The sequence below is a fragment of the Corapipo altera genome, unplaced genomic scaffold (assembly GCF_003945725.1).
Source record: "Corapipo altera isolate COAL_440 unplaced genomic scaffold, ASM394572v1 249, whole genome shotgun sequence".
NCBI classification, from domain to species: domain Eukaryota; kingdom Metazoa; phylum Chordata; class Aves; order Passeriformes; family Pipridae; genus Corapipo; species Corapipo altera.
Genome location: NW_020884982.1, coordinates 1,422,232 through 1,447,170, shown reverse-complemented (window position 1 = coordinate 1,447,170; position 24,939 = coordinate 1,422,232). Strand labels below are relative to the sequence as shown.

Below are 24,939 nucleotides of genomic sequence, written 5' to 3'. Positions count from 1 at the left end.
AAATATCCCAACAAAAAAAGCTTCTGAAATGGCTACTGCCCTAGTTGAGTAGGGCATGGAAATCCCAGCAGTGACCAAAGCCATACTGAAATAGTTGCCTGTTCCAGTCTACCTGTCCTTCATTGCTCCCTTTTGCCATCTCTTGTTAACCCCCTGCAGGCACTGACCTGCTGTGGGCAGTGGCAGGATTCACATACACATTTCCCTTCCCATCACTTTGGCTTTGGTAGCAGTCACACTCTTCGTTACACCACTGCAATCCAGATGTGGATTTGGCATCACTGAAATATGTGGAAGATGAGGACAGTGTAGTTATTCTGTTAAATACCAGCTCAATTGTTTCTGCTCTTGGTGGGGAAAAGCTCTCCTGTACTATTCTGATGAGCATATGAGGGTTTTCTTTTGGAGGAGGAAAGCATTAAGTTGGCAGGATTCCCACCTTTCCCTTTGCTTACCCTTTGGCACATGCCCTGGGCACAGGATCATGGCTTTGTTTGTACCACAGCCCTGTAGGTTGTCCTTTATGGCTGATCCAGAGCAGACTCTTACAGGCACCAGTACCAGAGCTTCACCCTCAGAGCAGCTTGTACACACTTGTGTCTGCAGAGATGCTCAGTGGGATTTCTGGCTCTCTGGGAAAAAGCTAGTTTTTTTCCCCACTCCAGCTGAAGATCATTGAGCATCAGAGAGATTTGTGCTGCTGCAGAGTTGCTGCACTCAGTAATTCAGGAGGCATCAGTGATCACTGCCCTGCTCCAGTTAGTGCCTAAAACCTCAGAGTTGCCTGTAATGACTCACTTGAATTGGGCTACAAGAAGCCCTTGTGCGGGCTTTTCTCCACAATTCAGTGGCTTTCTCACCTCCAGTCAGTTTTGGAACAGAGAGGAACCTTAGGCTAAGAAATTGTCTTTATCCTTCTTTACCTCAGTAAGGGTCAGCTCACAGCAATTGCTGACCGTGGTTCAAACTTCAGATAGTTCTACCAGACACTTAATGCAGTTTAATTGACTGGGAAATAGTTAATGCTCAGTATTGACTGTTCTTTCATTAAAATTAAAAGTAAAGTATGACCTTCTGCAGGAAACAATTTTTGTTCCATTGACTGAGTACAAAAAGCCAAAAAGGCATGCATAAAGTTCTCTGTGTTTTGAAGTAGACATCCAAAGGGTTAGGTCAGCAGGCACTTCTTGGATCACACCCTTTAACCTCAGAAATCTTCTGGTTCCTTGAACTGTCCATACCTTCTTCAGTATTTACAAAGACCAAGCAAAATTATTTAAAACAGAGAAGAATAAATCACACTCTTAAAAATACAAAAGAACCTAAAGATAGTTCTAAAAAATAAAAAAGCCAAAACTAAGTTGAAAGGAAAATTTTAGCAATCCTGAATATAAACTGAAATCTGCCTTTTACTTTGGAACCTAGTAAAAACCTCTTTAAATTTGCTCAGACAGCGGAGATTCAGGGATCTGTCTGAACATATCATTCTGGCTCTTGTGTCATGATCTCAGAACATCAATTTGTTTGTGCATATTAAACAAATACACATATATTCTTTCCTGATAGTTATCATGGCATCAAATGTGTTCAAGATTTTTGTATTTTCTTCTAAAACTCCTTTAGGAAAGGGAAAAATAAATGTACTGCATGCAGACACAAATCTGATCCCTTTGTAGGCAAACATCATCTCATTCTTTGTGGCTTTTTATTGTGGATGAGGCCCTGAGCAATGGGATCCAGCTCTGATACTGGCCCTACTAACTGTGTGCTGCCTCACTTGGACTGCTTTGCTGTAGAAAATAGAAAGGATGTGATTTTTCATCCTTTGTCCTTAAACCCTGTAGGGTTAAGCCAAGAATCAAGAGGAACAGGAGATTGCCTTAGAAGTTCCTTTTTTCAGTGGCTGTGCGCTTCCATTTTCATCATACCAGAATAGCTTGGGAGATGCAGTTGATTTCCCAAATTTATGGAATCAAACCTTCAAAATGGTCTCAGACTAGATGGGGAAGAACTGTCAGTTATGTGTGTGTAGTCCTTGCCAGAAACACTGAACAGAGTTTGGCTGCACAGTTAATTTTAGGGACACTTCAAAGTAGTGTGATTTATTTATTTTGCTATTCTAGCAGGCATCGGACATCTGGCCAAAACAGATGAAGCCTCTTTTGGATAACTTTGAAACAGATAACCCAAATGAAACAACATAATAAATTGATGTCCACATGTGGAAACCTATAACAGTTATTTGTGCAGTGATCTACAACTATAAGGCAAAACAGAAATGTTTAGTGATACAGGTGGGAAGTTGCTCTCTACTCCTCAAGCGTGGGAAGGAGAGGAACTTCTATTAAACACTGTGGTAATCTCCAAGTTTGTGGTGCAAAGTACTTTCTAAATGTACCTTTTTTTCTAGCAGCATATTAGGTGAGGTTAGGAAGATATGATCTTCTGAATATGAATTTGAAGTAAGGATCCAGTGGCTGGAAGTCTTATATTTTATCTTTTTGTTTCCTGATGGTCAGTAGATTTTGTATGGTCTCTACTGACTAAGGACTTCTTAATTTTTCTGTGTTGCAGGGCATGTGTCGTGACAAATTTCTTAAGTCTTTTGTCATCTCCATTTTGTCTGGCTAAACTACCAGCTCCTTCTGGCCCTACACACCCTTTCACACACTCTCAGGTTCTGCAAGTTTCTGTCATCCAATATCACTCAGTTTTTCCGAACCTGAATGAGATGTGACATTTCGTTATAAATAAGTTCATTATCTAAGAGTTTAACCTGTTTGTTTAACTTCCCAAGTGGCCAGTTCTTTAATAAGACCAGGTTTTTAATAGGCCTAGATGGACCTTCTGTGTTCATTTAAATTATAATCTAGACCATATCTGAAAGTAGGCTAATACCCAAATCCACTGAGCCAGAATACTCACAGCTCTTAGTTCGTAAAATTGTGTCCCTCAGAACTTATTCTGCTTGACCCACTTTCTAAATCAGATTCTACACCTGATGATTCGTTTTGGATAAAGAAATTCAGGGATTTTCATTTGTTTGATGTGAAGTACTCTGGTCCCAGGCAGCACTGGGAAAGAGGAACAAGAACAATGTCTGTATGGAGGCTTGTGTTTTTTTCTCTAAGTCAGGCACTTCACTGTGCCTCAGTGGTTTACTAGGCTTCAGAAATGCAAAAGCTTTGGTGAAAACAGGGACTCTTAGAAGACTGCAAAAATGCAACAAATGCAGTATTTCAGTCTTGATGTATTTGCATTTTATTAGTGTGCAGTTCACTCATGCTGAGAAACTTGAAATGGCCAACAGTGTTCCTGAAGCTTCTACAGGAGGAAGAGAAGTTTTCCTGGGGTACCTGAAGATCATTGTTCTGGTTCTTGAATACTTGATTGACTGTGTTCTACTATTCTCGTTTCTTGTTGTTTCGAATTCTGTAGGCTTTTTTCAAAATAAAAACATTTAGTGGTACTTTTCATGAGCCTTTCTCTTGCAGTATAAATGTTTTATGCTTGCTGTGATCTGCAGCACTTCAAAGACAGGAGTTGTTATGCTTCCATTGGACTAATAGGGAGAGGGGCTTTTCTAAGAGGATTCAGTCCAGCCTTGTTTGTCATTTAATCAACTTAAGAGTTCGAATCAGGATGGCTGGGGTCATACAGGCCTGAAACCGTTGCATCTAATTAAAATACTTAACTGGGACACTTCATGTGGGAACCTGGTCATGTCAGCCCCGTTATTTAGTCAGTGGATCTCCAAGAGGGAGTTCAGGCAACCTAACCTCCAGAGAAAGCTTCATGGCTGCCACTGCACAGTGTAGGAGATAAATACTGTTCAACACTGTGTGGAGCATCTACTACTGGGAGTCTTGGACAGCATGAGCTGTGTTGGACTGCTGTGTGCAGCTATGGTGTCACATGGAGGATAAGGCTGAGCTTGAGTTTTTTTAAGCTTTTCAGATTTTTGTGGTATATTTTCACAGTAAAGACTTTTTAAAAAAATCCTCTTCTAAATTGCCATTGACAAACGTGAGCTGCCATAGGTGACTGGAAAGGTTCTCCCAAAAGCCCTATAAAAGCCTTTCTTTCTTCTTCTTCTCAGGTACCTGCTGCAGGAAAGGACAGAACAAGAAAGCACCATGTCTGCAGTCTCAGCTTATTACAATGGAAAGACTGTACTTATCACAGGAGCGACAGGTTTCGTGGGCAAAGTACTGCTGGAAAAACTCCTGCGCTCCAGCCCTGAGGTGAAAGCAATTTATATTCTTGTCAGGCCAAAAGCAGGACAATCAATGCAAGAGAGAGTGGCCAACATGTTGAAATGCAAGGTAAGTTTCTATGGTTTATTCTAGAATCTGATCTGAAATCCATTTGGGTGAAACAAAGGACTCCTGTTTTACTCAATTCATGAAGAACCTGCTGTAGCTGTTGCATATATTTGGTATGTTTAAAACAACCAAAACAAATCTTACATTAATGTGAACCTGGGTCTGATTTCGATAGGGGATGCAGCATCTTACGCTGTAATGATGTAATCTTTGTACTTCCTTTTTGCATTGCTGTTTGGTGAGAATATTTTTTGTCAAAAGTGTGTTACCGTAGCAAATTTCATTTTCGCAAGAAGAGCAGCGTTTTGCATTCATAAACTCTTTTCCTTCCCCCTCCTTTAAAACTTAATGTGTGAACATTAGCATTTAGAAATAAAACAGAGTGTGAGCCCATCACACCCTGCTCCTTGCCCTTATTGGAGAATTAAACTAATTTCACAGGATAAAGCCTAGTGGCTGCATCAGTGCAGTACAGGAGGGCATCTACCATCTTCTATGTCAGCTCCAGCTTAACCTCATTTAGCAAGGGATAAAATGCTGCTGCATTTGAAAAGGGTGTTTTCCAAAGATGCTTGCAGTAGAATACAAAGGCTGTGGGCTGAACAACAGACCTGTATGACCTCCACCCATGTCCCTTGATTCTGCAGAGGCTTTTTTTGCCATCCTGGTGGGGAAATCCAGATTTCTAGTGGCAAGAACAATGTCAAAGCCCTTTACTATATTTAATGTAGAAATTTATAAGGAGATACTGCTAGACGAGTTATCTAGAGTGGACTTGGCCTGAGAACCTCAAGGCTCTTGGATCCTCAGGCTTTTAGGCCAGTGGTGAGGTCATGGACTTGCTCAGACTCCTCCAGCTTTGGTAAGTGCCAGAGTTCAAGTTAATGCTTAATGCTAGTGTGAATTTGTACAGAGCTGATGTGAAATGAGAGGAAGGGACAGATCTGGCCCTAGCAGGCAAGGAATTACTTGGAATTAATCTGAGAAATGTCAACATATCTTTAGAGTATTGACCTATAAGTTTGAATGAGTCTTGACTGGCAGAATAGTCCTCCTCCTTTTACAGAAGTTAGAGGTAAAATAGGTCTACAGATAACTTTGAAACAAGAATGACTGGGAGAAAAAATGCATTTTTCCTCTTAATGTTTTGAGGCAGCAAGCTAGAAAAGATCTTGTGTCTGTCCAAGAACAGAGTTCAACTATTTTTGGTGTGTTTTTACCAGAGGGTAGGTTGTTTTCATGTTCAAGAAAATTTGTGAGTGATATAAAAGGAAGCGATCACATTGGTTGTTTTGTGCAAATGCCTCAGAGAATGCTTTAGTTTTGAAAAGACCCTTATGATCTTTAAGTCCAGCTATTAACCCAACACTGCTGAGTCCACCACTAAACCCTGTCCCTAAGTGCCACATCCACACGGCTTTAAATCCGTCCAGGGAGGGTGATTCAACCACTTCTCTTGACAGCCTGTGCCGGTGCTTGAAAACCCTTTTGGAGAAGATTTTTTTCCCTAATATCCAATCTAAACCTTCCCTGGTTCAACCTGTGGCCTCTCGTCCTGTCCCTTGTTCGCTGGGAGCAGAGCCCGACCCTCACCTGGCTCCACTCTCCTGTCAGGGAGCTGCAGAGAGCAAGAAGGTCCCCTCTGAGCCTGCTTTTCTCCAGGCTGAGCCCCCCCAGCTCCCTCAGCTGCTCCTCACAGGACTTGTGCTCCAGATGCTTCCCCAGCTCCGTTGCCCTTCCCTGGACTCCAGCCCCTCAATGTGTTTCTGGTAGTGAGGGGCCCAAAACTGGACACAGGACTCAAGATGTGGCCTCAACAGTGCCAAGCCCAGAGGGACAATAAGTGCCCTGGAAATGACAAGCTTAGTTATTTTTCAAGACTTCTATAAGCTTTGTTTGCATCTTATGTATAAATACTATTGGCTTATCTCCTCACTTGGCCAGCACAGTTTGATGCTGGTGTTAGCTCTAGGTGAGGCTCCCTAGTAGCTGTTTTATTGTTGCAGCTGTACTAGATGTACACATTTTCCTTCCTAGCATGTGTCAGCAGTTTTAGACATGCCAGCAGCAAACAGGAGTTGATAACCTCTCCTTGAACCTTTGACAGCTTCAGCGTGTTTCAGAGGAACAAAAGGAGGAGGCAGGTCTCTAAGTTAGGTTGCTGCAGTGTTGGAAAGAAAAACTCCAAGGGTATACCCACAAGTGCTCCAGATCCTCTCAAGGAAGAAGCTGGTTTTGTGATCCTGATCTTTTTAAAGTAACTCAAAAATTCTTGCCTAAGGCATAAACCCTACTCTTCAAAGGTGCCTTCCTTGTGAAAATGTTGACAGCCTTTGAGATTTTTTTTTTTCTAGAAATGAAGCTGTTAATTCTACTAACTGTTAATTTCATGGCTGATGAAGAGGGCAAAAAATATCATTCTTAACATTTTTGCAGATTGTTTCCAGTTGAGTTTGCTGTATGTCTTTAACCCACATAATGGGTCATTCTCAATCTAGAGATTGCCCTTTCATTTACAGTTATTGTTTGCATTCTCCAGTTTGGGAAATCACAGAATCTAGCTGACAAGGTGGTGTTGGGTCAAGGGTTGGACTCAGTGACCTCAGAGGTCTTTTCCAACCCAGCTGATTCTGTGATTCATTTTACATTTAGCTTTGATCTAGTATTATCCTCTGAAATTCTTGTTTTCACACCCAGAAAGACAGTATTCTAGGAACCAGAGAAATAGAGAAAAACAGGTTTACAACTTTTGAATATTCTAAACAAAGAGATAAAATGAGTATTTTGGATGAAGTAAGATGAAAGCAGACAGATAGATTGGCCAGAATTAGTTACAGTGCATAACGTTTGGGTGCTTCAGGTAAGGTCCTCTGGGGACTCCTGACTTTTGAAAGAACTTGCCTAGAACTTTTGATCTCTCTTCATGTATCTCTGTGAAATTTTTGTGGCTTTTGTCATTATATCTACAGGGGTTTAAACTCTGAGGTGTCACATTTGTGAGCTGTCTTGTTCACTGTGTGTGTATGTGACTATGCTGGAAGATGACTCCTGTTAAAGAAAAGCAACTAAGTTACAAAAGGGTAATGTGGTGTGAAGGAGCAAAATAGCTTAGTTTGTGCTTTTCAGTGTTTTTTACATTTCAACTTCTGAATCCAACATGAAGAGTAAAATACAAAAAATAGTTTGGTCATAAATCAGAAGTCTTTGTCTGTGTTCTGCAGCTGAACAGATAACTTGGAAACGTAATATAATGCTGGTTTGCTCAGATCTTGTTAAATTAGTTTTACATGTGGATGCATTATTGCATTAATACAAAACGTGTAATGAACAGATACTCAATTATCGCAGCATCGAATCCAAAATGAGCATGTGCATTGAGGAATGTGTGGTGACCTTGCCTATTTATGAAAGGAGATGTTCTATTTTCCAGCAGCAAGTCTCTAAGGGAATCAAGCTATTACCCTGTGCTTAATGAAATGCCGTGTCTGCATTGCACAGAGCGCAGATGTTACACAAAAAATCACCCCAAATTTCAGGAGTGGCTGCAGCCTGTAGATGTGGATCACGAGGCAAAGCTTGACAGTCCAGTTTAATCGTTAGTTGATGTGAGGTGTGTGTTTATCAAAGATAGGGAATTGTTTCAAGGCGTATTTTTTGTTGTCTGATCCCTCTGTGCACAGAAACAGACAGGAATGCTTGGAAGGGTTGTCTCAAATTCCCTGGAGAACAGTTACTGGGCTAATGCTGAGTCACTGATTGTAGCTTTCCTGTTGTCCCTGGGAGAGCAAAGCATTTTCCATGCCCTGCATGCAGTGAACCAAGGCTTCTGCTGCTGCCAGGCTGTTTCTCAGATCTGTTTGTTCAGTGCTCCTAATTAGAAAGATGAATCAAAGTGGGGAGTGGAAAAGGCTCTTATTAATGTTTCTGATAATTCAGAGAGAAAATGGGGAGGCTGTGAGGCCGTTGAAAATGGGGAGCTGGGTGTGACCAGAAATGCTTCAAAGTGCTGCTGCTTTTTCTTATTGTCCAACCACAGTAACCCTTATAGTTACAGTGAATGGTACAGACAGACCTTCTCTTCCCTGCAGAGCTTTGTCTGGAACTGCACATTAGGATAGGACTGACCACTGGAAACAGCAGATGCTTAGTGCTGTCGGACACCTCTGCCTCTTCGATATTTCCTTGTCAAGTGTGCTATGTTTATCAGTAAACATACAGCAAGACCCTCTGTTAGCCCTATAAATTTCACCAAATCATACCAGATTTATCTTTTTCCACCTCCTTTGACTTTCTGTATCTCTGCTCCCTCACTCATGGATCTTGCTCATCACTAAACCAGTGCCAAACCAGTGCAGCATCGCCCCATGTGAATCCCCTGAACTGACCACTGCAGTGGCGCATGCACCTGGATCAGAGTAATGAGGTTTTTAGGCTGATGGAACAGGATCCTACTTGCTCAGTAAGAGGTCTGGAAACTGCTAATTGGAGTGAAACAGAGCTGAAGATCTTTTCTGCTTTATTGCTTATTTAGATTTGCCTCGCTTTTGTGAGTAAATGATCAAAAATAACTCTGGTATTTGTGTACCAAAGGAACAAATCTGTCATTTTAATAAAAACTAGTTTCTTACTTGACCCTGTGATTTGTAAACCTTGTTGTAGAGAGGAGTTACATCTCAAGGGTGGTATCTGACACGAATGTGGGCAAGGTTCTTAAGCAGTCTGTTCCTCTTTCCTGAGCTACCACTAACTGTTCCTTGTTCCATTTCAGTTCTTTCTCTTCTCCAATTTGTGTTTCTGTTCCAAGATTGGTATGGGTTTGCTTTCTGTGTTAGCAGCTTTCATCCTGCATCCTGCAGCACAAGGAAGGGCCAACAAGGCAGGTGCTTCCAGTGAGATAACCTGTCATGCTGGACAAGAAAGAAACCACCACTAGTCCTGAGCTCAAGCCTCACTCACGTGTCCCTGGTGTCTCTTTCTGCTGTTGCCTGCCAGCTGTCAGCACAGACTGCATTCTGCAGAAGGGCTGGAAGAGCAGCTGGGTGAAAATAACAGTTGGGTTTTTTTATTTTCTTCTAGTACATACTTAGATGATAAACCATGATAAGAGAAAGGAGGGAAAGGTGGTGGTGGAAATGGTGTCCACCATTACAGAAAAAAATCAGGCCAGAATCTGCTGGGGAAGAAGGGATATGTGACTGAGGAGTTTCACTCCTTAGTATACATGGATGCCACACAGTGATTTAGAATTTCTTCACAGACTCCCTGAGTTGATCAGGGATGCATTCAGAGTTACGGATTTAGAACAACCCTAAATCTTCATAGCTGTGTCTGTTTTGTTACACTGATATGTGACCAATGACAGTATTAGAAATAATAACTCTACTTTCCTGTATATAATGTATATATTTATATATATTTCCAGTGTGTCTGGTGATTCTAATTCATCTCAGTACCCGTTTGCAGACTGATGTGTAAGTGTTCAAAATGGAGCATCTTAGATCAACAGTCCTCATAGGAGAGGTATCCCAGTCTCTTTATCATCTTCAGCCCTCACTGGGCTTGCACCAATATGTCTATCTCTTGTGCTGAGGATCCCACAACTGGACACTGCTTCCCTCACCAGGGAGGGTTAATCATTTTGGCAGTGCTGCTGGCAGCTAAGTGTTGGGCTGATCAGTTCTGAAAAGCACTCTATAGACTGTCTTAACAGAGGCAGAAAAAGGAGTTTCAGACCATCCTATAGGCCATAGGCCAAGACTGAAATTATATTTTTTTCTGTCTGTTTGTGTTTGAAGCACAAGTAAGTTATAGTATTATAGAGCCATAGGATCAGTTATGTTGGAAAGGACTCTTAAGATCTTGGAGTCCAGCTATTAACCTGACACTGCCAAGTCCTCCCTGTCCCTGAGCATCACATCTACAAGTCTTTTAAATACCTTCAAGGGTGGTGACTCGACCAATTCCCGGGGCAGCCCGTTCCAATGCTTGATACCCCTTTTGGTGAAGAAAGTCTTTTTAATATCCAGTTTAAACCTTCCTTTGGTGCAACTTGAGACTGTTTTCTTTCCATTCTGTCACTTGTTACCTGGGAGAAGAGAGTGACCCACACTGTGTTACAACCTCCTTTCATGTAGTTGTAAAGAGCAGTGAGGTCGTCCCTGAGCCTCCTTTTCTCCGGGCTAAACACACCCAGCTCTTAGCCCCTCCTCATCAGACCTGTGCCCCAGCCCTTCACAAAGGCATTTCCCACTGGGAGAAGCTGTGTCTCTTATTACATAGCTTCTCCTTGTACTCTTGCTTGAATCTCTCCCTGAAACATCAGCCTCTGATCACTTACAGATGAATTCTGTGGTGTTACCAGCATGGTTCCTGCTGATCTCGTCCCTTAAAAGCAGAACTCACAGTACTGGGAGCTCTAGGAAGGATTATGACCTGATCCTGTGACACATTGTCTTTTATTACAACAAGAAATGCTGCTGAAACCCAGACAAGCCTTGGGCATGCCATTTGTGTGCAGGTCACAAGCTCTGCCAGGTGGTACAGAGTTCAAACCTCAGCTTTATCACTGTCAAGGAGAGGTCACGGCGTAATGCTCTGTCTTTGCAAACTACCTTCCACACTTCAGCTCCTGGGGGCGTTCACAGCAGGAAAGTCAACTTGTGTTTCTTTTTTGAAATAGAACTGCAGTTTTCAATTTTTTACAGTTACACATAGGCACAACGGTTAAACACAATGAAATTAGGAATGTTTAATTGACCTAGAATTGTAAATGAAAAACAAGAACACAGTGCTATATGAAACTGTAGGGGGTTAATGTTTCCTGTCTTCATGTCTTTCTACACACATACCCACTTCATGCAGAATGATATATAAAAGCTGCCCTTTATTTTTATCTTTACTTCTTCATTTTATGCAACTTTTCCTTGGCCTCGACTGGAATCACAATAAACCATCAGATTTCAAAAGTTGGTGGGTTTTTTTCCCTTGGTTTTTTTTTCCTTAAAATCACTTTGTGATGTCAAGTAGATCATGATTGAAACAGCAACAGTTCCAGAGGAGAATACAGAGCTTCAAATATAAGCATTCCAGAAAAATCCCTCTAGCCGATTATATGCTGATGGATGTGTTGCTAATGCCTCAAAGTTAAAACAAAACTGAAAAGGAGAAATTTCACAGTTTCACATTAGATGTGTAACAAGAGACTTATGCACATGTTTAAATATAAATATCTGATTATTCTGCTAAATTTGTAAAGATACCATGCCTAATTTTGTGCAGTTCTTTGAGAACTCTGAGGGTCAGAGACTTCATTTTATCCAAGGAACTCTACGGATAAACTTTTCATGGAGTAAATATAAAACTGTTCTCTGCAGCCCAGTTAATACATACACATCTGTACACACAAAAGGAACACATGCATAGAGGTTCTCTCTTTCAAGCCATTTTTGTTTTATTTAATGGTAGGTATCCCTACCATTTTATTTAACAGTAGGATTTGCATGTTAGTGACAATGTCTGCAGTGAAGGTTCTGGCAACTGGTAAATGACAAAATAAAGGTTCAGCCCTTGAAGCAAATGAGCAGGTAGTACCTTGAGAATGATGCAATTTAAAAAAAAACCCTCAAAAGTGAGATTTTCTCTTGTCACTAACAGCTTAGAGTTGCAGTTAGGCTGCATTTGCTACTGTCTGTAAAATTATATGCTGTTTTAGTGCAGTGATATTTTGGGACACTTATAGCCTGTAACTTCACAATATTTTTTCTTTAATGTGCAAGGGTGTCATACAGGGAATCTCACCAGGGAGTTAGCAAACTAAGATTGCAGTTGAGTCACAGCTTTAAAGGATCTTCATAACATTGCTCGAATTTGCATTTGTGCCGACATGTTTTCTGGTTTGCAGCCAAAGCCCAGTTCCTGGAATCAGTAGAATTCTGTGGTATTTTCAATTAGCTTTGGTTGGATATCTCATGAATGGTGGATTTCAAAGAGATGATGGACCTAAATAAGTAGTTTATAGTTGACCTTTCAATTACATGGCACTATTTTTGATTTTCTTTTTGTTCTGGATAATTTTGTTTCTTATATTAAAAATGCATATATGAGTTTGATTTCACTGTCAGTATTTCGACTTCAGATGATACCAATTTAAACGCAGTAACAAGTATTTGATACAGGGATGCAAATGCAGTTAATCACTCTCCTATATGTGGGAAACCAACACTGTCTGACTGCAGCCTTGGAGGATAAGAAAGCCAGACAGTTTGGGGTTTGGAAGCTACCAAACCCAGTAAATAATTGTTTTACTGGTACTGCTGACTTCATCCTCCTTTTATTGCCCATGTGATTCCACCTAAACTTGACCTTGTGTGACAAGTTGGAAATGGAAATAGGATCCTAAAGTCAGATTTTCGATTTTAGATTATCTAATCCACAAAGATCACGTTTATGCTAGTCAGATCTCTCCAGAAAGTCATCCCTTTTTGGATGTGAGGCTCCTTGCAGGAGAAAGCTTTCAGCATCATCACCACTGCTGTCTGTGTATCCTGAGAGGTAAAAGTCAAGGAAACGTGTCACAAGGGAGAGGGATGGTGGAGCTCCGAGTGGCATTTTCAAAGAGCACAGGGAAAGTACAAAGAGCACTGAAGAGAAAGCTCTACCCCACAGGCTCGAGAGTTTACATCAGTAGCAGAAATCAGAGCCATTTCCCAACAGCTTTTGCTGGCAGCAAGGCCACAGAGCAACATCATTAGAGAAGTCCTGTTAGGCATCCTTTGAAACCCTCCAATTTCTCCTGTATCCTGGTTTTGCTCAGGCACACGGGAGAGCTGAGCTTTTAGGCAGCTGCACAGCATGCTTTGTGTTCACAGTTTTGCCAAGTGACCCGTTCACCAACAAGGCCTTCAGCAAACATGTTTTTAAACAATGTTTGTCATTTTGCCGGAGCCTGGGATTTGGCTCTTGATGTGTGCGAGTTGGCATGATTCCTTTTTGGGCTGTTGCACTTCAGAACCGCTCTGGACACCAACGGAGCTGCTCATGTACCAGAGCTCATCTGCAGACTTGGGTTCTTTGCTTGGAATTGGGGCTGAGTAAGGACAGCTGACCTCAGACAACCTCTGAGGGCCTGTAAATCACAGTCAAGAATGAAGGCTTGTCTTTCTCTGAAATGGGCCGGCAATGGATCTGTCAGTCAACACCCAGAGAGCAGAATTTATACTCCATCATTCAGCAAAATAGAAAGTTAACTCGTGTTTTGTCCTTCACGTCTGATTTTATTACATTTATCCCCAGCTACTCCTGCCATTGTTTTCTTAAAGGAAGCTTTTCTATTTTCCTGAATTTAACCCTGACCTTCCTTACCTGTGTTTTTCCTTATCTGGCATCTGACTATGACTGAATGATGGATGCTAAGACCAATTTTGTGTGAGAAAACCTCACAGATAAAGTCTGTTATGAACAAAATATGGCACTTTAGGAAGAAATCCTAAACACAGGGAGGAGAGTGTTTAATCTTCTGTTTTGGCTTCCCAGTCAAAACCCTCAGACCTGATCACTGTATAAAAGTTGGCTGAAGGTCACCTTCAAATGCAGTTTACTCTGCTTTTATTACATTTACCAAAGCCATGAGGACCACCAAGGATATTAGGGAGAATGCTTTAAAAACTGTGAAGTTCTGACTCACATCATTGCATTCACAAATCAAAATGTCTGAATTGTGCCAAGGAACCCAAGTGTGAAAATTGGGTTTTGGTAATTTTCTGGGGTCTTGTATTATGCCTTTTGTTTTCTTTTAATGGAGCTGAGGGTGGGAATATTATTAGTGTTAGCCTGTTGGAAATTAATTTTGCTTCTTGAAAGAAAAACTGCTGGGGAGAAACAGCTCTACAATTCACAGTCAGTGTCTGATAGCACCAAGATTTAAAAGCAGAGACTGAGCTTGGTGTGTTCAGATGGGACTTCTGGGCACTGCTGCAGTATAAATAGCAAATATTAATAACAAATACAAACACTGACATGTTTAAAAGCCAAACAAGCCTTTGATACTAACTGCATGTACATTTGATCTGTATTATTGTATGTTTTCTTCTCATCTTTCTTGTCTACTCTTCTAGTTATCTCCTTTTGTTGCCATCTAAAATGTGGGGTTTCAGAGTTTAGTTTAGGGATGAGGTCTCATATATTGGTTTTGTCTTCAAAACACTAAAATCTGTTTTCAAGCCTTCATTCTACTGCTAAGCTCAGCAAAACTGGGCTCCAAGCTGGCCATTATTGAGCATTACAATTATGTGTTACACTATGAGTATTTTATCTATACAGTCAAATTTTTATGGTGAATAGTATCTTCCTGGTAGGAAGTTAAAAAAGCCCCCCAAAATGTTTTTTGGAAAAGGAACATGGGCAAGGACAAGTAAAATGCACTTTTTTGTTGAATTACCTTGATTGCTTTGGTGAAGCTCCAACACCAGGACCCTGAAAAGAGGGGGAAAAAATCCCTCAATCCCAATATTTTGGTATGACCTCTTCTAAATTAACAATTCTCATTCGGGGGGGGGGGGGGGGGGGGGGGTGTTTTTTTTCAGGTTTTTTTGAACTCCTTCAGATTTTTATTTTTAAAATTACAGAATTATAATTCAAAATTGCAGCAAAAAATTTCTGGTTAATTGGCAATTTTTTCCATTACATGGAAAATTTCCCCTTTAGATCAAGCAAGAATTAAATTATATAGGTTCTCTTTTTGCTAGTGAATTCATCTTGAAAAAGTCCAGAGGGTTCTTTACTGGTCTCAAGTTTATACTAATGTTTTATTTATTAAAGATGTAGAAAAATCTGCTAACATACATACACTGTAAGTATGTGTGGTTAGATTCCTCACTCAAAACTCTCATGATCTTTTCTAGAATACGTCTCAGTCTGACCTCTTTAAACCCTTTTAGAAGTTTTAGAAGTACCTTTCTTACTATTCAGGAGGAATCAAGTGTAAAATAGACTACGAGACTATAAAACAAATACAAATAATTTCAGCACTGGAAAGGGCATTCCAATACAAAACAGGACAAAATTTTCCATGGTGGATCAGGGAAAAACATTTTTATGTGTAGATTTCTGTTTGGGGAGGTTGTTTGCATAAAGGAAATAACCTGTTAAAAAATCTGATGTGTTCCTTACTGTGTTGTATCCATACTTGGAGGCACACTGTCTCTCTGATGGTTGACTCCTCGTTGGATGTGAGCAGTTCCCAAGCTGCTGCCCTTGCTTTAATCTCCAGGGACTTGACTTTATTAGAACTGTATGTGTGTGTGTGTGTGTGTTGCAGCAAATTTCTTTGCCACAGGGGCAAAGAGGGCATGAAAAGCTATGTATTCTGTTTATTTCAGAAGCCTCCAGGCTTGCTAGATTCTAGAGGACACTTATGGCTGGAGAAAGGCAAATGTTGTCAGAAAGGGCAAGAGGGACAATTCAGGCAGCTGCAGACCAGGGAGTTTCACTTCTGTCCCTGAAAAATCCATGGAGGGAGTGTTTTGACGTATTTCTGGGTACATGAAGGTCGCTTTAGAATGGTCGGAATAGGTTTGGAAAAGAGAAGGCCTAATCACCTTCCAGTACCTGAAGGGAGCCCACAAGAAAGATGGAGAGAGAATATTTCCAAGGACCTGGAGTGACAAGGACCTGGAGTGACAAGGGCCAGGACAAGGGGAAATGGCTTCAAACTGACAGAGTAGGTTTAGATTGGATATTAGGAAGGAATTCTCTCCTGTGAAGGTGGTGAGGCCCTGGCATGGGATACCTGGAGAAGCTGTGGATGACCCATCCCTGGAAGTGTTGAAGGCCAGGTTGTACAGGGCTTGGAACAAGCTGGGATAGTGGAAGATGTCCCTGCCCATGGCCGGGGGTTGGAACTGGATGATCTTTAAGGTCCCTTCCAACCCAAACCATTCCATGATTCTGTGATTGACCTTAGCTTGACCAGTCTGATTGTGCTCTGTGATAAAATGACTGAATCTATGGATGAGGGGAAAGCCATAGATATAATTGACCTTGACATAAGCAAAGCTTTCAGCACTGTCTCCATCAGAATGTCAACATGCAGATAATGATGTTACAGTCAAGATGGGGAGAAGAAACCTGGCTGGACAGTCAGACTGCAAGAATTTAATGGTTCATGCTTTGTCTGGAGGCCACTTATAAGAAGAATTCCCAGGAGTTTCTCTGGGAACTTGCCCTATTTAGTATCTTTAAAAAAATTCCCAGGCTACAGTGCATTCTCTTTGCCAGACTACTGATAACTGGCAGTGCTGTCATAAGTAATATCTAACTAATATCTATCTATCTAAGCTGGAGAAGGGAAACAGAGGAATAATCCTATTCTGCATCTCTGAGCTCCTGAGGACCAGTAGCTTTCCCTGATCTTTTTATACATCCCTTGGCTTTTACTTTCTTGCTGCTGCTGGGCTGTGTTCAATGTGAGGAAGTTTCTGTGTGGGAGAGGTCACTCCCTGAACAAACCTTTGTGAGATAAGCTCTTCCAGCTGCCTCAAGAACATCCTGGTGGGGTTGTTTTAAGTCACGGGAATTACTGTACTTGGTGATAGTGAAGCAAGTGAGCAGCTGGCTGGGTTTCAACCACCCCAGTATCTGTTGGAGGGAACACAGCAGGGCATAAGCAGTGCAAGAGATTCCTGGAATGTGTTGGTGACAACTTCCTTCTCCGAGTGATAGAGGACCACCAACAAAGAGGAAAATCTCAAAGGCAGCCTCAGCTGCATTGACCATGAAATGGTGGAGTTCAAGATCCTCAGGACAGTGAGGAGAGCGCACAGCAAGCTTATTACCTTGGACTTCAGGAGACAGACTTTGACCTCTCCAGGAATCTGCTTGGTAGAGTGCCATGGGATAGAGCCCTGGGGAGAAGAGGGGCCCTGGAAAGATGGTTGATATTCAAGGATCATCTCCTCTGAGCAATGTGTGTGTCCCAATGAAAAGCTGGGCAAAAATGCAAGGAGGTGTTTGCATGGGTGAGCAAGGAGGTCCTGGACAAACTCAAACACAAAAAGGAAGCCTACAGAAAGGGGAATCAGGGACAGGTAGCCTGGGAGGAATACAGAGAAACTGTTGGAGCAGTCAGGGATCAGGTTAGGAAAGCCAAAGCCCAGACAGAATTAAACCTGGCCAGAAATGTCAAGGGCAACAAGAAAAGCTTCTATAGGAGCATTGTTGATAAAAGGAAGAGTAAAGGAGTTGGGGTTATTCGGCCTGGAGAAGGCAAGGCTCTGGAGAGAGCTTAGAGCAGCCTTCCAGTGCGTAAAGAGGGCCTACAGGACAGCTGAAGAGGGACTTGTGAAGATGTGAGATACATATCAGAACTTCACTTTCTTCCTGCAGGACAACTATTTAAATATCTAGATGAATCATAGCTTCAGTCTACCCCTTCTGTCAAGTAAATGAAAATTGTTTTCCCCATTTCAATGAGGGACGAAGCAGATGTACCGCTTCCAGATGCAGTGTGTCAAAAGCTGACCTAATATGGAACTTGCAGTGAGTTCCCATTTCAACAAACGTGCTGTAAGTAAAATACCTGCTTAGGCGTTTTCCTGGAGCAAGGTTTATTTGACCCATGTCAGCAGAAAGCAAGCAAGGGAGCTAGTGTCTCATGAGTTCTGACTTTTTTAACCCAAAGACCTGTAAGAGCGGGGTTAATCTTCCCTAGTTTTAGCTTCTAAAAGAGGCATTTACCTAAAGGGTGCAGTTTCATGAATGACCTGAGCCACTCAAAGTCCCTGCTGATGCCACCAAAAGGGGTGGATTCTCCAGGTGCCACATGAACTGGCTGCTTCCCACATGCTCCTGTTAGGCCTTATACATAGTTACAGCAGAGGAATTGGTCTGACTGAAAACCCACAGGCAACCTTCATCCCCTGCACAAAACCCAGCCCCAAAATTTGGCAGCACTAACAAAAAAACCTCCACCCTCTGGCTGAAAACCTAACTCCTACCTCTGCCAGTTCAGCTCCTGGTGTGGCCACGTGACAGACAAGAAGGCAGGGAGGAGCCTTGGCTGTCAGTGGAAACGTGGAATTAGACTTAGGCTATCATAAGGAATGAGGGTGGCTCAAGTACACATATGTGTTTACTCTTAAGTCTTTAGCCTAATCTAGGCAGCATTTTCAACTGAATTCCTAACTTTTGGGTGCCTGAAGCTAGGAAAGAGTGTGGGACAAGGAGAACAATATGCCAGTGAAAGACTACTAAGCCTTGACATCTTTTCCAGTGCCATGGGTAGAAGCTTTTACCCAGCCACAGAATTCCACATTGCACAGTCAGAGATAACCAGAATATGTTTTAGGGGTCATTTGTGTGTTTGCTTGTTCAAACATGGTCTTGCCAGCTGGTTTTTCTGTCAAGTTTCATGCCCAAGGTGCAGTTCAGTTTTCCAGGTACACTGTACAGTTTTCCCAATGTTTCTAAGAGGTGTGGCTCGTAACTACTTCTTCATAGGTGGTATTAGGAGAATGCTGCATCTTTTGGAGAGTTGAGTCCATATCCCACAACATGTCTTCTCTGAAATACCCAAGAGATTCCTCTGTGAAAGTAGGGCTTAACATTTTATTATTTTTGAAACAGTAGAAAAGCTGAGATGGGTTCGAGTTGTTTTTTTGGCTTTTTGGTGTATGGGGTTTTTTTGCAGAAAGGGAAAGAACCATAAATATGTGTACATGTAACTATTAATGTCATAAAGAGTGTGGTGAAATACAGAAATAGCCTGTGGAGATAATCCATATTGTAGATAAGAATTTGGAGAGGGATGTGTTACATGGCTGGGCACATCCAGAAAGATAAGCAGGGAAAATACAGACTTGCTCAAAAGAATGAGAGACAAGACTCCTTCATCTCCATCCTTTTTCCTTCATCCATCTCCTGCATGTTGTCATCATATATGTTCTTCAAGGAAGGGATTTTCTCTGCACAGGGCTCTTGCTGTGTCCATTGAAGAAAGGACAGTCAGGTTGGATTCCTATCTTTCCTTCAGTTTAAAGCACTAATCCTTACCGTGTCATATCCATTGTCAAAACAGATGATCATGCTTTTCTTACCCTGTGTAGATTAAATAGAAGATTTTAATCACTTTGTAAATATTGGCCAAAATACTGCTTTAGAATCTCTTACAAGCATCAAATAAGTGGTTCTTTAAATATAATACGTTTAAAGGTTTTACAACAAGGTTGCACAAAAGATCAAGTCATGGAAGTTCAGAGGAGGAAAAAAATTTCTCATATGTGAAGGCTTATATGTGCTAAAAATACTTTGTGGCGTGTTCTCAGTAGATATTAGTCTCATTCCAATATTTTTTAACCTAGTATACCTAATCCTGTGAAAGCTTGGTGTCTGCTGCAAGTCCTGAGTGCTGATTTTTCTTGGTTTTGTTTCATCATTCACTTTGTGATCAAAGTCAATGGACTAGTTTTGGTAGCAATGTCCAAAGGGCATCAGGACTGTACACTGTAGTCTGAATAGCAAAGAAATACAGAATAAATCAAGTTTACTGCAGTTCAAAATTGTTAATGTAGTGCTTGTATGATTTTGATGGAGTTTTATCAATGGAGAGTCTCTGAGCCTTTAGGGAATGGTAATTAGATTCTTCCCTGTCAGATTTTTCCATGCGCACAGTACATTAAGTGAGAGGACAGTAACCATTCTTAGCAGCACAGAGACCTTGAGCTTCAGTAGGGCATGGAAGCAGTAAATCATTTTGTCATCCTTCAAAAATTCTGCCTTTCGATCCTTCCTTTTGAAGCTTGGAAGATTATCATTCTTTCTGCCCTTCCTCTATTACTTTTTCCATTTCTTTCTGACAGGCAGGATTTGCTGCTTTGGGGCCCAGCAACCCATTTCCCCACTTTTCACTAAGCCCAGATGTCTCCAGGGAAGGTTTTGATCTCAACATCACTCTCACATCAGCAATTCCAACCACACTGTTTCCTAGTCAGCTCTGATGCAAATCTTGTGTCCAGCTCTACTGCCATTTTCTGATAATGATCTGTAGATCATTACAGCCATGACCTGCTTGGTTCTGTCTCCATATATCTCCTTTGCCTCCCAGAATTGCAAGGTCACCTGTCCCTCCCATGACCTGTACCTCAGCAACTGCAGTCAACAGTAAGTAAAATTCATAGACATTTTAGCACATCACCACAGATGCAGAAACGGAGAAAATTAGAGGGAAATCATAGAATGGTTTCAGCTGGAATGGACTTTAAAGATCATCTTGTTCCAACCCCCCTGCCATGGGCAGGGACACCTTCCACTATCCCAGGTTGCTCAGAGCTCTATCAACCTGGCCTTCAACACTTCTGGGGGTGGGGCAGCCACAATCTCCCTGGGCAACTGTTCCAGTGCCTCACCACCCTAACAGGAAATCCCTTCCCTTTAGGAAGCAAAGTCCTTTATTCCATATCGTTGTGTATGTCTTTTCTTCCTCTCAGCATAATACACATCCGTTACTCCCAAATGCTTCCCTTTTCCCTAAACTATTTGCTCTTCTTTTCTCACACAAAGAGTTTTCTGTGTCACTCTCTTTCTGGTACCTGGGCAACTGTGCTAGAAACCTATTTCTTGCCTTCCTTTTCATCCTTCTCTTCTAGTTTCTGTTTTAATTGCAATGGTTTGGATTTGCCCAACCTGTATGAACTAGGTATCTCCTGTGTTTGTGTATTTCACTCCAGAGTACCAGCACCCAAGTTGATGTTTCAGAGTCGAGTAAGATTTCAACAAGCATTGTAATCTCAACAAATCAACCAGCTTAGGTACAGTTGTATTTTCCAACTGCAGCTGCAACCTGAACTCCATACTGAGCAGTAGCAGAGTTTGGGATCTCACTGAGACAGACAATGATCTTATGAGGTCTCTTCCAGCACTATTTACTAATTTCAACTGAGAATGATAAACAATGTGGTTTTTTTCAGAAGACCACTGAGGCCACAGTCTACCTGTGCAAGATGCTGTATCATTCACCTGAATGCCGTAATATTAATCTGAGAGACCTTATCAGTCCTGGGAGAAAAGAGAACTAAACTTGTAAAATTTATGGCCTTATAGAACAGAAAGCAACAAACCAGCAAGTTAAGTACATAGCTGAAATGCACTGCAGGTGTAGTAGCTATGCAGCCCATGGATACCAACCAGAATAATGCTGTGTGGTTTGAGATCAGTCCGGTTGGGAAAACTTTCCAGCAGAACTTCATCCCATCAGTACCTTGATGTGCTGAGCTAACCCCATGTTTGCTTGTGTCTCCCTGGCAGGTGGTGTGTGTCTCCATAATGAGAAGTTGTAGTCATAAAGATACAGATCAGGTATTGAGTTGCTTGATGGAGACAGTTCTCAGTTTTTTACATCAGGCAGCTGATGTGTTTCAAAGGTTATCGTTTTACTGGGAGCCTTGACAGGGAAGGTGTTGCCCTCAGATTGTTATCTTATCAAAGAGGAATGTGTTTAATCTTTATTGCTATAAAATATTAACCATAAATAAACAGCGGGGTTTCTTGATGGACATGCTCCATCTCCTGAGGGACACTGCAAATACACTCATATCTCAGCATGCCACACTGAGAACTGAAATGCATAAAATAAATGAACCTGTGTAATGTTCACTTCACTATGAACTGAGCGAATTTTGCTGCAGGCTTTAAGCAAAAGGACAGCTTTTTATTTCTGTAGCAATTTCAGTGTTGATCAGTATCAAACTATTATACTGCTCTTATGCTACTCACAGTTTTTTCATGATATTGGAATATCTCCACCTACTTTAGTTCAGGAGACAAAGGTGAGCCCTTGTGATGTTCTGGCATTCCTGTTTTGATGACACAGTTGTAAAAGTTTCACCTTTATCCCAGGTAATCCAAAATTATGGTTGTCTAAAGGAAAAATTTGCAGAGGAAGTGTCACTCTGTAGGAATCAAGGCCAGGTTTAGCTTGCAGCAGCATCCGTGTTTGTGCTTTTTACACAAACAGGGCATGTCTGGCTTCAGTTTTGAGTCTATTAGGCCTGGGTCATCACCCAGTTATTAACATAAAGCACAGTCCTTAATCGCTGATTGCCATAATATTTACTGGGTGCACATGCTGAAGGAGTCCTGAAAATAGGATGGAAGGACACTGGAGATGTTGTGCATGGCCAAGAAGAGAAATTTGAGCTTTTTTAGTCACACATGTACTATACAGAGCAGAGGAAGGTGTTTACTGGTATGCAGTTTAGATGGAATGAGAGGAGTAGAGAAAGAAGTTGCTGGGGCAATTGCAGTGCAAGGCACTCATGGAAAAGAGCATAATGCAGTCCAGTAGCTGTTAAACAAAACCCACAAAAACAATACCTCCTTGTATGTCCATACTTTATGACTGAAATGGCTAAAAAGGGAGGCTGGGTGTTCCGTGGGCATAGGTGGGTCCTAGAAATCTTCTCTAATATCTGAGGACATTATCAATAGTCTTTAAAAAGAGCCATACCAGCCTTCTGCCACTACAGCAGTTTTGGAACAGGTAAAACAGAGGTGCAAAAATATTGCAGTCTGAGCTCATGGGAATGTCCTGGGAGGAAGAGCGGGGTCCGATCTCTTTCTAGCTGGGAAGAAGAGCCTTTTCCTTGCCAGGGCACAAAGAAAGAGAGAGCAGAAACATGAGTAGGGACAGAAGCAGAAACAGAAGCAGTGATGTTATCTTTGAGTCTGTATAATTTTGTTAAGCACTATGAGCAAGGCTTCATTTCTGTGCACATGAAAATATCCAGCTGCCTTCTCTTCCTCTGTAGCAATCACTTTCTTGATAAGAAACAAAGCCAGGAAGGTTCCAGACCAAGGCACTGTGCTTGTGGGGCTGGGACCTATTTTCTCTTCTGTATCTGCACTCCAGAGTGTATTGCCTCATCCTCAAAGAGCAATGACATTAGCAGTTGATTTTCTGCAGTCCTTGTCATCTCTAATGCTTTGATTTTAGAAAATGCAGGTATTCTAAAGGGTTATGAAATCTCACCTTAGTAATGGTGCATTCAGTTAAAAACCTGTGCATGTGTTCTGAAATTCTTCCTTGTTTCATTTTTGTTTTCAGAATGCGTTTGTATTCTTGTAAAAGGCAACGTGGGAGCCCATCTGCTTGTTAGGGATAAATAATAAAATTGTAGATTATCTCCAGCAGATATTTGTCAACACTGTGCAGATGTGTGCATATACAAACCTGCGTGTCACGTTTTAAATTAATTCAAATAAGTTTGTGTCATTTATTCTCCTTTAATCACTGCTACTGCTTTGTCTCTCTTTTGGGGAGGTTATTTGGAAAACCGTGATTATTTTGCGTGGATTAAGAAACCCTTCCCCCTATATTAGGACATATTTCAGTAGGGAAGACCAGATGATAAAAGGAATCAAATTGATGGACCCAGGAACAAAGGAAATCGTGGGCTTGACAGTCAACCTGTAACCTCCACCAATAATAGCTGGAAATGTTTCCTTGGAAACCAGGCTGAAAACCAAATTCTCTCATATTAAATTTTCAATTTAACTGAGAAGCCAATTGTATGTGATATTAACTCTCCATGTGTGCCATTCTGTATTTTAAATAGCAGGGAACAACCTGAAATGGGTGCACATTAACGGGGGCATGTTTCTGTGTTCCTGTGAATCTGTACATTGGTTTTGATTCAGAGGTGAACATTTCCCCACTGACAGTAGAAAGCCAATAATTTAGGTAAAAGTCACAACTTTCACACAGAAATACATGCTGTGAAATTACCCTTTGTGCTGGACAGAATCAGTTGCAGAAGAAATGCATTGGTATGTAATTTGTCAAAATAAAATGTAATGTTCGTTTCCTTTGGAGGTTCCAGAAAGGTGTGTTAGAGAATGTGGTTAATTCATTACTTACCCTGACTGGGGGACAACTGAGCAACTATTGCAAGAGCCAGAAAACATTTTTTGTATTAGAGGCCCAAACATGTGGCTAAACCAAAACATTGCTTATGTCTGCAATAAAGATTAACCTTCTGCTGGAATGGACGTGAAAGACAAGCTCTAGCAATCCCAAGGCATTGGTTCTCTGCTGCTGAACACTGATATACATTTAACCTAATCCAGTTGCATGTTGTCCATCCATTTACACAAAATGGACAATATGAAAAGCTCTTGAAGAGGTGCTTTTGAGATCTGAGATTGTTTCTGGAAATGTTTTTTGTGTACTGTTACAGTGCTGATTTGGGATCTGTGCTGCATCAAAGGAGAGTTGACACAGCTGCCTCTGAGTTCATCTGTGAATTGCAGAGAAGATTCTTTTCATTGTCTTCCTTAGTTACTGTACATCTGTTTATTTCATTTACCAGTGTCCTCTTCAGTCACACATCAGTCACTCCTTGGTCCCTCTCAGATGTGTCCTCTGAGGACAGTTTTCACCACTTTCCTTTTGTTTAGATGAAACCCCTGAATCACCGAGAGGCAGTTTCCACATTTCTTATCTGTGTTAACTCTGTGGACACATTAGGAATGCTGTCTCTGGGCAGTTTTCCTCCAGATAAATGTTAACTCCTGATTAGAACAGGTCAAAAGCAGTTTCTGCTGGGGGGAAGGGTATGAAGAGCAA

At 41.4% G+C, this 24,939-nt stretch overlaps 1 protein-coding gene across 3 annotated transcripts in view; it reads left to right on the top strand.

The window, feature by feature from the left end:
- Positions 1–24,939, top strand: part of LOC113957977 (fatty acyl-CoA reductase 1-like) — a 135,828-nt gene that overhangs the window by 58,117 nt on the left and 52,772 nt on the right. For all 3 annotated transcript variants that reach the window (XM_027665925.1, XM_027665928.1, XM_027665927.1), the window contains exon 2: positions 4,100–4,325. In XM_027665925.1, coding sequence (XP_027521726.1) covers positions 4,137–4,325 — 189 coding nt within the window. In that variant the 5' untranslated portion in view covers positions 4,100–4,136. The remainder of the gene's footprint in view (positions 1–4,099; positions 4,326–24,939) is intronic.